Source organism: Lineus longissimus, chromosome 16, assembly GCF_910592395.1.
Source record: "Lineus longissimus chromosome 16, tnLinLong1.2, whole genome shotgun sequence".
Classification (NCBI taxonomy): domain Eukaryota; kingdom Metazoa; phylum Nemertea; class Pilidiophora; order Heteronemertea; family Lineidae; genus Lineus; species Lineus longissimus.
Window position 1 is genome coordinate 4,803,003 of NC_088323.1, and position 14,745 is coordinate 4,817,747.

Below are 14,745 nucleotides of genomic sequence, written 5' to 3' on the forward strand. Positions count from 1 at the left end.
TTTCCTCAAATGACAATTCATCTCTTTTATTCGACCAATGATGAATGGAACAATTTGTTTCTCAAATGCAGACTCCAGGTCCTAGACAGACATACTGTGTGTACCTGTGTGTACCGGTCAAGGCTGCCTACACATCAGGCCACATTCTTCTTATAGGTCAAAGTGATAATCACACCACTGCACCTGCTTAAACACGTAGGCACAATACATTTGGAAATCAGCTCACAAATGACTTTGAAAACCTGCTGAAGAAGTTTCCCTCAAATCTTGTTGTAGAGGGCACAGACCCTGTCAATTCAGTAGAAGGGAATGTCTAACAACAGAGCTGTGGAGCTTTTTCATTTTAGTCAATGACATTTTCTAAGTCAGCAACGCCCTTCTAACTAAGTGGAAAGAATTATAATTTCTAACAGGACAAAGGTTTAAGATAAACAGGAAGGTGAATGCACAATTGATTTATGAGGATGAGTTTGAAGTTTCAGGATTTTCTTCTCTTTTGAGGCCTTGGTATTTCCCAAAAGCAATAGTGACCCTTAACCACTACACTACATGGGTTACTGCCAACACCCATTCTAACTGAACTATCAGAAGACATCCCTACCCTTCACCAATTTGAGAGTCTTTCAAGATAAAATGAAAAGCAGAGAAAAGATCGAATGCTTTCTGCTTTGACAGCTTTTAGAAAGATATTTTTGCAAATTGAAAAAACAACTCAAAAAATATTTAACTTAAGTCTTCATGAACCCGAACCTATTTAAGCAGAATGCATGCGAAACCAAGAAGAAAGTCCTTCTTAGTGAAATACATTACAGGCTTAACCAAGGCCTCTGAAGTTTAAAGAAGGAGCATCTCTAGAAATTGCAGGGCAGGGACGAATGAAGCTTGCCTATCATCTCGGCTGAGCATGCTGCAGATAAAAAGCTAAAAGCGGGCACAAACAGTCAGGAAAATGCCTCTGTACACTTTCTGGTTCACTAAAAACCGCCCATTAACCTGTAAACTTTGTTAGTGTCGCTGCCAGCCTGGCATTTGCCAAAGACACCCCTCCTTCACCAAACCAATCCTGAACATTTCTGAAAGTTTAGTTAGAAAAGAAGACAAGATCGTGCAAAAGAAGGCGTTTCACCATCAATTTTGAGATATTTTCCAAATTATAACATCCCAGTCCATTTTAAAAGTTCTCTGCATCCCATGTACCAAATACAGATTAGGTCATTCTTGATTAAATCTATACCACCATGTACTAAAAGAGAACTGGAGTCTGCATTTGAGTTCAAATCTATAAATTACGATGACAAACTTCGAGAATAAATCGACAGTTAGGTGACAAGTCTAATGTTGATGAACATCCAAGGCCTGGGAGCCCATATCCCCCTCATGTTGCACAATTCATTCCCTCCGACTACAATGATTTGGACCCCTGAATATGGAAAGGAAACAGACTTTCATCAAGAAATCCCCCACAATCTCCATCCTCTCATAGCTGACCTTTGCATTGTTCTCAAAATCACTCAATCAGTGTATCTTAGGATCGACACAAATGCGTGCTACAGGAGGATGATAATTTATGACAAGATACCACTGAAGAAGGTATCAACTATGATACCATTTCAGTACAATTTTGACCTCAACGATCTTTATAGCAAATGTTTCAACACGCATTCTCTCATTTCATTACCATTTAGATCATAAGCCCCCCCCCCCCATGGCTTATTCATAAAGACAGATACACGAGATTCAGGAAAAGCCATGCAGTTAGCCTGGCATTCAAATCACTGTCAGTCCAAAATTGTAAAACTCAAACAATTAAAAAAATTGAACATTTATGCAATTTATAGCTACATTCTGAGATTCACTGGTGGGATAAAAATATATAAATTAGAGATATATCTTTATGTTACAATGTACAAAGCAATGCACGTCTTTCAAGTTCATCTCAACTTAAGTTGACTTGATTTTTCTGTACATAATGCACTGGGAGCTGTACATCACGTACCCTGGGCAAAATTAAAGGTAACGTCTCATGAAACGCTATCAAATTTGGAGTTTTAAACGTTCTGTGCTTTTACTGATTAATGGTCAACTCAAGGTGGGATGAACCCACAATATCCATGTTTCTACAGTAATTTACAGTGATATGTACATGTGTGACTCGCTCTACCAAAACTAGGCGCTTGTCGCATCTGAACTTGACAGGTTGATACGGACTTGTTGTTCATTTCCCTATTGTTGACCTTTTGTGAAATCTATTACAAACTGATTTGGTCACATTCAACAAAAGTTCTACAATAGGGAAATGAACAACAAGTCCGTATCAACCTGTCAAGTTCAGATGCGACAAGCGCCTAGTTTTGGTAGAGCGGGTCACATGTGTGTATTTTACATAGATGACACATTTAGTCCATTTCACCCTAAGTTGACCTGTACATTGATATGTACTGTCAAACACAGGTACAATATGTAATTCAAACTAGCATTACCAAGGCGTCGACACCACTTTGTGTATGACATAAGCACTATCAAGGAACTACAGGGTTCTATGAGAAAAAATCAAATCCGCCAGAAACATTTCACACTGTTGAAAAACAACACCCTTCAATTTTCAAATACTTAATAATGCCTACATCATACACAAGTTTATTTCCACAAACCATACCCGGTATCAAGATTTAATCAAGACTAGTCTTCTTTAATTCTTGCCGGTGTTTGTCCCAAAATAGCTACTTTAAGCATTAACTATAAACATTAATTCCTAAGTCAAAATACTTCAAATTTTTTGATTTTTGGTCTTGACCTGAATAACAAACTTGAATACTATCATGTCCTGGTTACTAATAATAGGAATTACCTAACGGACCCATAAACCAGATTTTCTAGAAGTTTCTCTGCAGAGGACAAGCCAATATAGAGTGGAACCTCCCTTAGCTGACAACTCTCTATATGGACCACCCTCTAGGACACTCGTTTTGGACCCAAATTGGTTGTTTCTGTAAAATTTGACTTTTCGAATTACTACACCTGTCTATTGTCGGTCCTGAGGTGGTCCTTAATAGAGAGGTTCTAATGTAGTTGTGCCATTACCTTACTGGAGCACATAAATCACGGACTGGAGCTTACTCCCCAATACACTGAACGGAATGGTGCTACAAGGCAATCACAGTCAATGATAATAAAACTGACAAAAACTTAGCAGAATATAACAGAAAAGGTCCACTTTTGTTAAGTCTTAATGTTGTACACCTCGAAGGTTGTCCTACTTTTACGAGGTTCATGTCCAGGCAGAACACAGTGAAACAGTCGACCATCCGTCACATGACTCCAATGATGTCACAGATGAACTCGCAGTGATTTTATCTCCGGTTGTACCCGCATCCCGATCGACTACTTGAGCTCCGAGTGGCTGAAAAATGTTAGAAAACTTGTTTGAACAAGCGGTATTTTGGAAAAGGTAGGCCGATGCAGTCCGAGGAAGCTGAAGGTTAAAGAGACTGCTATCAATTTGAAAATATACCTATTCTGTTAGAAGATCAAAGACTGGGTACTCGGACAAAATCACCTTTTTCTACGGAATTGTTCTGTAATTGCTTCATATACTTCATGGGGTGGTGGTGGGGTGGGGGTGGGGTTGACCAACCAAACTGAAAGCACCAGCCATTAGTAGTGCCCTCGGCATGGTCAGCAGAGAAAAGCTAGCAACATCATTACCGCAATTCCAAAGCAAGGTACTTCAGGGAGTTTCTGGTCATGTTATCAGTACCTCAATACCACCACCACCACCACAAAACCTTGATACCTCAAAATATGCATGAACCCTAAAACCCTATCAAGCTTTTATTATCATGTACCTGTAAACAGGACAGGTGACATGTGTTCAGGGTGTGTCAGACAACCGCAATGGATGTGGAGGCCTGGCAATAACATGATGTACCGGTACAGACCAACATGACCCGGAAGAACTGATCCACAAACACCAGGGCCGGATTCTTATCCCGTTATATCCAACACTTCAACATCTAACAGTTAATGTGACTCATTAACGCAATGGGCTCGGCCCAAACCACAGAAAGTGATAGTTTCTCTGAACACAAGTGTTCAACAGACAGCTACAAGCTATAAGCAGAGACCCCCAAATAACACAGAGAGCAAAGCAAAAACAACAATAAAACACCTACATGACTCTTGCTATCATATCTTAAAGAATAAACAGCGAAAAATGAAAAGATTTCAATTATCATAGAAAAGTATTGTTGTGCTTTCTCTCTTTAGAAAACGGAATTTTGCAACACAGACTACTGGGATACTTCATAATTTGAATCTAATTCAACACTCTGCCATCAGATGGAGGCACTGGCCTTACAACACTTCCAAGATGCTTATTGTACATATTTTAAAGCACCACAATATCATAACTTAAAGGTGTTCAGGGTGAACAGAATGATGTTTGCGATTGCACCCTTCTCCTGAAAATATCAGGCTTACAGAATATAAATGGGTCTAAAGTACAATAAACACAAAGCTAAACGTGGATGTTGACTTGTGCCGATTCCCAATTTCAACATTCACTGATTCAGAGTGACATTCACACAGGAAAAACACTCACTAAATCTAGCCCTAATAGATGTTACAGGCTGTTCCAAGCAGTGTTAGCATACACATTATGCCTCTCGAGCTTTCTCGTCAAGAATGCTTCCCTTTCTTTTTGACACACAACACATGACAATCACGTCTGTCATGTTTCGGGAAATAAAATGATAAAACTGAAGAGAAAACTGACTCAGAGACAAAAGGCATGACGTTTGGAATGGCCTAAGAGAGTGAATCGGAATAGAAAGGTGACCAGAAAGAAAGGCTAATACGCCCCCAGACAGAGATGTAAAATCACCATGCAAAAACCATAGAAACACAAATTTACCGGTAGCCTGTGGTGAGGTACGACGAACATGTCGACCGCAGTCTCCAGTCAAAAATATCTACAACATATGGCTTGTTTTAGTGGCAAGTAATATAGAGATTTTATTAAACTCATACTGAAGGTTCAGGGGATCCCTTCATATGAATGTGCTTTGCTAAATCATGGTAAAAAGGCATGTAATGTGGTCCCCTAGTGGAAGTCAGATGATGAACTTCTGCTTCGTAAAGGTGTTTTTAAAGTTGAGTGTTAACAGACACCTTAGTATTGTTATTGTAAACACATAATCTGTTGCCGTGGCTCAAGTTGAAAACATTGAAAAACAGGAAATCTTAACACTTTTTCAAAGACTTGGGGTTTGAATTGAGTCTCCCACTATCAACAGTCCTGGTGGCCCCTGTAAAAGGTTATATTAACACTCTTATAGCGCCAGATTGACACCCCCTTTTCAGACCCCCAGAGAAAAAATCTATCAGAGATAGTTCAAAACAGTTTTTCATCAAAACTCACCTTGTGAACTGCCCAGTTTCTGTTGGAGATGTTCGAGTTTTTGTATGAACTGATCAAGTGACCTGTCTTCCCGTCCGGGCTCACCTGATCTCGATGGCGTGTGATGACTGGACACAGACTCAGCACCAGGATAGATTGGTCTGAAAGCGAGAAATAAAACATGATCGATTGGCGAGATCTCTATTTCTAAATGTGAATATATGCCAACGACATTATGTTATTTTGTCTCTGACTTCACAGTTGAAAGAATCAGGCCTAGCCCAATAAACGGTCAATTATCTGACACAATGCCCACACGCGCCAGGGCTGAAGTCTCCATCGTTCTACAGTGTTATCAAAGGATCATCAGGACAAATCTTGATGACATCAACTCCTAAGAAAAGCTTTCACGGGGGCCTGATCTATATCTCATAAGTAAGTAGAGTACCCACCTGTGGCCATATTCAGGAGTAGATTTAGTATGTGAGTAATGTCTGGAATGGTTCTCATCACGTGTCGGCGGACTTGTAAAGTGAGTTTGCCGTGGCGATGAGTAATCAGCACGTGGAGGCGCCGGCGTCACGTGGACGCGACCCGATTCCAACACGGGAGAAGCGCTGCCTATACTGTGAGTCGTTGATGCACGTGACGGGAAGTAACTTGAGGAGTTTGGAATGTACAATGTGCTGGTTGTCGGTAGACTTCCCGCCACGACGGCCGAGCCGACCCGTTTAACTCGTTTCCACTTCTTCATGAGGTAGCGTAACCTGCAGGAAAAAGAAACGAACTAGATTCTTTGCTGCTTTCTCAATATCATCCAATACAAAGATTTTTAGACAATGTTATCTGCCTTTTTTTGCAACCATCACAAACAATTCATGGCAGAAGCAGTCCTCTCACTCAACAACGAACAAGTTCTTGTTTTGGGTTTTTTGAAGTGACAACCCATCGTCATGAACTCACCTTGACAAGGCTATCACCGCCCGCACAGCACCTCTAAATTTGGTCATGGCCCGACTATGTCGTGATCTCCTCCTGACGTCCCGATCTGATGGATACGCCCCCATTTTCGCTAACATCTGAAGCGTCTCCACTTCAGTGTCACGGAATCCACCAATCAGGGACAGGAGATACTTTTTCTGATATACAAGGTTTTTCCGGTAACTTTCGGCACGAAGGTAATGCCCGTATAATCGCTGCATCTGGAAAAGATGTAATATATTTCAAAATTTAATTTCAATTTTCATCAAGAAGAGTTTAGCGAGGAAAAGTACAAACAACAAATCAGAAAACTCAACTTCCAAACAAGTCTATCGTCTGCTGGAACAAACTAACAGAGAATTATTAGAGTTATTTGGATAAAAAACGCTACCTTTTCCTGATCTGGTTGTGCAGCAGCAGACGGCGATGTAAACATTGTCGAGCGATGCTCTCTTTCAATCTCCGACTCGATTTCCTTCTGTCGGACATCTTTCTTCAATGCGTGTAGTTCTCGCTCAGAATTGTGCAGTGCGAGACTTAGCTGTGCACGTTCTCGTGACCACTGAGCGCGCTCTGTTGTCAGGAGACTGTCAGCAACACTGGATTCTGAGGAGCGAGGTTTGAAGGCCTGGAAGGGATAGCAAACATTGATAATTAAGAACACTCTGCAAGAAGGTTTGATAAGCTTTAGAGCCTATAATGGGAGTCTACCAGAAAAAGTGTTATGATAAAGGCAGCCATGGTCAAAGAGAAATCGGTTGAGTTCTTAAAAGATGGAAACGTTTTAGTCTTCAGTTCAACAAATCACACTGACCATGGTCATGGATGCCTCTCTCTGCCGATAACGCCAGATCTCCTCCTCGAGATTCGCCAGCGTGTCACGGAGCTCCTGCTTCTCTTGACTGATCCTTGCCACGAAGTGCAGCAGCTCCTCATTCTGGTGGAGCATTTTTTCATGGAGCTGGCTCGGCGATAGCGCTCGACTGATATCGGTGACCTAGAAAGAAACAGAAATGAATAAAAGTTTTTTTCTCACTTTGTGATTCTCATGGGATTTTTGGAGAGGGATTGTTGATGTATCTAAATTTGAACTTTTTAAACATTCTCAATGATCCCGTATTCTCTAACTAAATGAGCAGTGGGATAAGAGTAGTTCGCCCACTGATCTGTGCCTAATTTTCTGTATTGATATGAATTAAATACATTGCAAACTTGAAGTAGACTGTGAAATTTCAATCATTTTCTTTCATCGAAACAACCCTGTTTTCATAAGCCGATTTTGTGACAGGATTATTTAGGAATTTCCATCAGCATGCTCGACGACATCAATTAACAATGTAGTACACGAGTCCTAACTACAAGAATGAAATGTGCAAGGTACATCTAAGCTAAAGTTATCATCACAAAAATCATGAACAATTCCGAATGATGCCCTTACTCCTGAATCAGACGATAAACTGGCTTGAAGATTTTGCAGCTCCGTGAGAATATTGTCAAGTGTCTTGCTCAAGACCAGCATCTCCGGCGTATTGCCTGCTGACCGGTGACTACCATCGTCAGCGAGACGGTGCTTTGTCTTCGAAACCTCTTCCTTATGCTTCAGAACTAGCATGTGTAATTTCTGCCGGAGTAATTCAAGATGTCCCAAGGCATCAGACGTGGACGGCCCACTCCGTTGAGAAAATGTCGGCGTCAAGGCGCCACCTTCAGTCCGAGAGCTAAAGACATTTGTTCGTTGTTCTGGCAGCACATAGTCCTCTCGTTCCATTGATAATTCAAACCGTTGCATTGGCGATGCATACTTGGATGCATCAACGTGACGAGGGGGGCGGACGGATTGGCGGTCATTTGCAGAGGACTTTAGTCCAAGCTCGACGACCTTCTGACGTAGTTCAGCAGTTTCGTTTTCAGCAGCATGCTGGAATGGGAGAGGATAATCATGAACATTTGAACTCACACAATGTTGAAAGGAAGGAGAGGGCATTTACTATGAACCTTTTGCTATGGGAGGGGTGGCAAGAAATGTGCCCAGGCCATGCCGCAAAGCTTTGAATATTTTTGTACTGAATATATATATATATCTTACCAATCTCTGCATTATTTCTTGTTCTTTCGCCTCCGCCTTCTGAGCCATTTTCTGCTTCCTCTGTTTTTCCCTTTCCACCTTCTGCTCCAAATCCTTGGTGTCTGCTTGTTGCTTAGCAACCATTCCTTCCAACTCAATGACCTTGAATTTCAACTTTTGAATTTCATCATCCTTGTTCAGCTGTAATAAATGTCGATTAATTGTTAGTCAAAATACTATTAAAACTCTACACCAAATGTTAGTTTTTTGCACACAGAATGTAATAAGCAGGGAGTGGGGTTCCACGGGAATAGAAATTTAAATGTGCTCTGTGCACACTGACTTTCTAAGGTTGTATAATCGCCTGGACGATGCGATGATAAAATCTTTACCATTTCTTTCACAAGTTCCGACGTTCGATCCTCACTCCCAGGTCTCTCCTCTCTAGCCAACCTCGCCTCCAGGCTGACCAGTTTATGCTGCACCTTCTTTAGTTCGATGCCTTTCTCGTGTTGCTGCTTGCGCTCGGCTTCACGGACTTGTTCAAGGTCAAGGACATGTCTCTCCGCTTCGTTGAGCTGTTGTTCAAGAGACTGGATTCTACTTGTCAGTGCGTCCACTTCAATCTCTTTTTCCTGCTGTAAGACAACATAAAACAGATTGAAGGATACAAACACAGAACACCTGAATAACCAAAAGCCAAAAAATATATCCAAGTCAAAACAATACGCTCCTTTTGTTTGCTATTTTGCAGTGAAACAAGATTTATAAATGGTTAATCATTCAAGAGTGTAGTTCATGCAGCTCGAATATGTGATATTCTGGGATGTACAGGCCAACAACTTGGGTGATAATGTGAAACGCATTGAGCACATTGTATTTCGTGCCATAGAAGTCTCAATATCATTATTATTACCAGTTTCAAAGTCTGTCTCAAGTCATTTCTGTCTCGCTCCAAGTGCATGGGCGTCGAAGTCAGCGCCTGTTTCCGTGAGTCTTGAAGCTCCTCTGACATCTCTTCCATCTGGTGGCGACGCTGTGAAATATTCTGCTCCAAGTCGGCAATCTTTTTCCTCTGAATACGAACTTCGGAGTCCTTCTCATGCTGAAAATAGAATTTGATAAGTGCTTAGACTTCTACAGCACCCTTCCTCGGTCGAGACAGAGATCTTTTTACTACAGCTATCAATTTCAGCATTCAGTGAAAGGAAAAATCTAAAATCCTCCTAAAATCGGAAATTTGACATCCATGATTTGAGCACTCACCAGCCTCAAGGCTTGATCTTTGATGATCTGGTCCTGTTCTGACTTGGCAGGCGATGATGGCCGCTGGCTCTGAGATTCAAACAACTGTTTCTCAATGTTGGCCAACTGTTCCTCAAGGTCGGCCGTTTTGGTCGTCAACTGTTCAACCTCCAATTCTTTTTCATGCTGGAATAAGTAGGCAAGTTTAACTAATAATGTAGCAGGTAGCACAATGCCTCAAAGGAGAAATAAGCTGCCTGCGTCATGTGTTCTGTCACTTTTATTCTGGGAGACAGTGAAATCCCTTGTGACTTTTAATCAAAAATCCATCTCCAACTCGAAGAGGACATCAACTTATTCTAGTGCTTCTCTTACCATCTTTAACGCATGTTCCAGCTCGGCCCGATCCTGATCTGGAGATGACTGCAGACGCCGCATCTTCTCAAGCTCATGCTGTTGATTCACCTGGATCACCTCCCTCTGCCGCTCGGCGAGCTGGAACTCGAGCTCCGCACACCGTTGCCGCAATTCTTTCGTCATTATCTCCAACTCCAGCGACTTCTGTCGCTCTTTCTCCAGCTCCATTTCCAGACTTTTTCGTTGTTGACGTTCTTTGAATCGTTCAGCCTCTCTTTGGTTTTCGACTTCCTGTTCTGTTTCGTGTCCGCGGAGAAGCTCGGCACGCTGTCGGTCGCAGTCCGCTTGGAGTTTGTACGCCCGGTCCTTTTCGAATTCCAGCTGGCGGGCTACCTCTTGTCTTTGGCTCTGCAAGGAACAAGACCAATGAATTGAAATTTTGCAAATACAATTTTAACCTTATTTGAAAATTTTGGAAATGACCATCCAAGTTATTGTAAACCTACCTCAATTGCGTCGATATTGTTCTTCAACTGGCGACACACTGCTCTCTCGTGTTCCAAGTCAACCAGATACTGGCTACGATCACCTTCCAGTGCCACATTCAATGTCGTCACTTTCTTCTGTTCCCGCTCGAGGGCGCTAGCGATGTCCAAATATTTGCTCTTTTCGAGGTCAAGCCGGGACTGAAGGTCGTTCAATGTTGATTGGCTTTGTTGCGACTTTGAGAGCGTGTTGTTACGCTCGAGTTCTAGACTCTCCCGAACTTCGGCACGGAGGGTGCGTTCCCTTAGTAAGGCACTGTAATGAGAAAGACAATGATCAGGGTTTTTACTGACATTAGTAACACCAATGGAATCTCTCGTTGTAGGATGAGCTTGACCAGGGTTACACAGATACATCTACTCTAGGCTTAGCTTTGTCACGAACCATTCACATGATTTATAGCCATACCTGTTTATCTCATCACATTTCGCCCGCTCCATGTCAAGGGTGCTCTTCAACTCGTTCAACTTTGCGTTGGCTTCCTTTTCATTCCGGTTCACTAGGTGGCGTTCCGTCTCAAGGCTGCGCTGAAGATCCGCGACAACCCTTCGCTGATCCTCAAGCCCCTTCAAAGCGTCCATTTTCTGCTGCTTTTCGCTGTCAAGCTCGCGTTTCCATTTCTACAAAAAACACAAAAATTCTTAGAACAAATAAACACACACAAGCATTTTCGGCTTTCAAGTATTCAGCATTCGTCAAGGTCACAAGAGATGAACCTATGTTCAGATCAAGCCGGTTCTCAATACTGACAATTGCTTTTTTACGAGGAGACAATATATATCACGACTACTGAACATACCTCCATGACATGAAGCTCCCTCTCCTTGGCCATGTCGTTTTTCTTCCGCGCCTTCTGAGCTTCCTCGCGATATTGCTCGCAGTTCTTCTGCTCGATCTCCAAAGCTTCGCGAAGATGATTCGACTTTGTTCTCTCATCCTCCAATGAGGTCCTAAAAAGAATCGACAAATATAGAAAATTCGCACTGGACCAATTTTTCACAAGTTCTGCTTTCATTTGGAAATAATAATATGTGTGCCACACTTGCTGATGGGATTTGACTCTTGCCAGCAGCATTAAATAGAGCTGGGGAGAACTTTGTACATGTTTGCACTTTTTGCTTTACTGCAATTGGAGTTTAAGAAGTTTTCTTCGGAAGTAAATTTTGGGACAGAGCATCTGATTTTGATATAAAATATTAGAATCCCTTTTCAAAGACACAGGTCCAGGAATCAGACCAAAAAAGGCTGTCCCCAAAATAGAACTGAGCAGGTGTAACTCTTTTCCATCACCACAACAGCAGACAACATGGGGTCAAGTGGGGCAACACCATTACTATAGTAACCCTGAACACTGGGAACACCATTACTGATACCAACCAAAACACTGGAATCATTTCACCACTAAAACTTACAAAATCGAACAGTTCAACCAAAGCAAACATAGTATTGACAATGACCAGTGAACAACATGTTATGTTAGTAACATGGAGCTCCAAATTCTTCAAAGTGACTGTGTGTATTTGGAGTGTAGGGTCATGCAATTTGTGCAAAACGGAAATGTCGAATTGATTATGCAGTCTTAATACCCCTCAGTAAGGACATACTACATAATATTGTGCCCCGAAGGAACATATCTTTTGTTGAAGCATAGCGCCATCTAAAGGCAATTTTCAGGAGCATGACTGAGGCTTAAGCCATCACCATGCAATAAACATGCAGGGCCAGAAAATCGACAAAGTGGACTGGTTCCCCGACCTCATCTGATGTGCATATGTAACCGCTCCAAGGCGTAAGGCACCAGTCGATTTCAGAACACCAACAAGGTCAGAGAACCAGCCAATGACGAAGGGCAACGAAAAGATAAAAGTGAAAGATGTATCCAGCCATACAGATGTAAATCGTCACTTACAAAACGTCTTCACAAATAATCCTACGGCAGGAGAGAGAGGGTTAAAATAAACGGAAATATAACTATGTTTTAGAATTTTACAATTTCACTGGTATTCTTCAGAACGAGAAAAGTTTAGAGGTTTTTGAGTTATGAATGAGTGTAGGACCTGTACTGACATCAATGTCATTAGTGCAAGCAGTCACCCAGTGCTGGAACTATGTAACAGCCATCATCATGGTCAATTCCATAGATGGAACAGATTTTGGCAACAAGTGGTCACGCTATTATTCAACACAAATCACCTATGGCAATATCATAGAAAATTAAAAACTGTCGACACGAGAAATGCCACCCTGAATTTCCTCTTCCCCCAAAACTGTTGCTTTTTTCAACTAAACCATATCCGCATCAGTTTGACAAACACACTTCATAGTTTTCACAGTTCATCAGATGGGATCAAGACTCTAGATTAAAAATGACACTCACAGACAGGTATTCAAACGCGCCTTCTCCCTGCTGAGCTGCTCCTCCGTATTAGTCAGTTTACTTTGAAGATTCCCGATATCCGCTTGAAGGTCAGTGCAACGATTCTTCTCCCGGCCAAGCTGGCTGGAGATCTCAATAGTCCGGCTTTTCTCCGAGTCGAGACTCGATCGTAAATCTTCCACCAGGACTTTCTCCTGTTTGAGTTTGTAGTCCAGGAGGTCAACTGAAGGAAATAAAACAGAAAATAAATTTCTATCATATTTTCAAAAACTTTCCTGATTTGACGATGTTTTTCAGAAAACAAGCTGTATCAATTATTATAACCATACAATAATGCGTTTATCTGAATTCTCATTCAAAATGAACTGTTTTACTTCTATTGGACAGCTAGCTTTTGGGAAGAATTCTCAGAACTGGGCACTTACGCTGAGATTTCAACTGCCGTTCCTTCTTCGAGGCGACCTCCTCACTACTGCTGATGTTGCTCGCATGGCGCTGTTTCTCCTCCTGAGTCTCGATACGGATGACATTCATATGTGCTCGAAGGTCGCGAATCTCCGCCAGCAGAGACTGACGATCGGCACAAAAAATCTGCTCCATGGCCGACTCATGTTTGGATTCCTGTAACGAGATGAGAGAATCAAATTAAAAAAAATCCTCTATCTACTGTGGCATCTGTTCTTTTCGTGGTAGAGTCCAGATAACATTTGTCTAAGTCTCTCCGGTATCAACGACACCTTTTTAGAGCAGGGGGGGTTCATTTCACCCAAAACCTCAGCTGCCGCCTTAGTGGTGTCTGGTGAGATGACCAACACCTCCAGATCACAGTCAATTGCTTGAACCCAAAATCCTTACCTGTTCTTTGAGCTTCCTCTCCAGCGAGTTGTAAACTGACACCTCTTCCTCCGGATGAGACACCACTTGGGTTCTCAGCTCCGCGAGCAGTGACTCTCGCTCCTTGGTGAAGACAAAATTGATGGCCTTAACGAGGTCTGCCCGCCAGTCGGACAGACGCTCTTGCGATTTCTGGAAGTAGATTATAAACGTTACTGTAGTCAACAACCTTTCCCACTGCTTCCCATTGGCAATGAAGTAACCTGGCTTAACCCAATGCCCCTGCTTAAGTCACCAATTCTCGCAATGCTGCACGGTTGGAGCCAGGGAAAGTCTGACCTTGGATGCTAGTATTGGGGATCAAATATCCACAGTTCTTGACAAGACTATACTATATACCTTATCAGGTGTCCTGGAATGCTGCGTCCTTGCCAACAGGTCCTTCAAAGCCTGGACAGCCTCCATGAGGCTCTGTTTCTCATTCTCCCAAGCCTGCTGGAGCGAGCCTACGTCCACCGCCTTATCAACGGGCGACTGGATCCGGTGCTGCTGAATGAACTGGAGCTCGGATAACGTCAGGACCTGGACTCCTTCATTGTGGAGACGACTTAATAACACCTGGAAGAATGGCAGTTGTTGTTTATTTGCAATGGACCACATAATTATACGGTCTATCAAAGTGAATGAAACTAATATGAGAGGTGAGATAAGTCTGGACTTACCTGTAGTCTGTCTGGAATGTTCGAGTCGTCATTTTGCTGGTCCACCCCGCTGGAATCTGCCGAACTGAATCCCTCCAACTGGCTACTGTTCTCCTGGCCAACCCCCTCCTGCCTCTTACGGCCAAACTGAGCAAAGAGACTGGTGTCTAATCGTTCTGCCTGGGCCAGCTCAGCATTGAGCTGTTTGGCGATGTCGGTCAGGGAACCATTGTCATCTAGA

The 14,745-nt window shown here is 42.4% G+C and overlaps 1 protein-coding gene across 15 annotated transcripts in view; it reads right to left on the reverse strand.

Moving 5' to 3' along the window:
- Positions 1-14,745, reverse strand: part of LOC135500891 (A-kinase anchor protein 9-like) — a 92,136-nt gene continuing 77,391 nt past the window's right edge. For 10 of the 15 annotated variants that reach the window (XM_064792597.1, XM_064792592.1, XM_064792591.1 and 7 more), the window contains 22 exons: positions 14,526-14,740; positions 14,203-14,421; positions 13,825-13,995; positions 13,395-13,590; positions 12,970-13,192; positions 12,502-12,522; positions 11,392-11,542; positions 11,001-11,212; positions 10,553-10,847; positions 10,065-10,454; positions 9,711-9,875; positions 9,361-9,549; positions 8,837-9,082; positions 8,466-8,645; positions 7,818-8,297; positions 7,194-7,376; positions 6,771-7,007; positions 6,362-6,600; positions 5,851-6,165; positions 5,420-5,559; positions 4,913-4,970; positions 3,409-4,191 (listed from right to left, as the gene is read on the reverse strand). In XM_064792597.1, coding sequence (XP_064648667.1) covers positions 4,104-4,191; positions 4,913-4,970; positions 5,420-5,559; positions 5,851-6,165; positions 6,362-6,600; positions 6,771-7,007; positions 7,194-7,376; positions 7,818-8,297; positions 8,466-8,645; positions 8,837-9,082; positions 9,361-9,549; positions 9,711-9,875; positions 10,065-10,454; positions 10,553-10,847; positions 11,001-11,212; positions 11,392-11,542; positions 12,502-12,522; positions 12,970-13,192; positions 13,395-13,590; positions 13,825-13,995; positions 14,203-14,421; positions 14,526-14,740 — 4,613 coding nt within the window. In that variant the 3' untranslated portion in view covers positions 3,409-4,103. The other 5 variants (XM_064792593.1, XM_064792604.1, XM_064792595.1 and 2 more) reach the window with 5 other exon arrangements.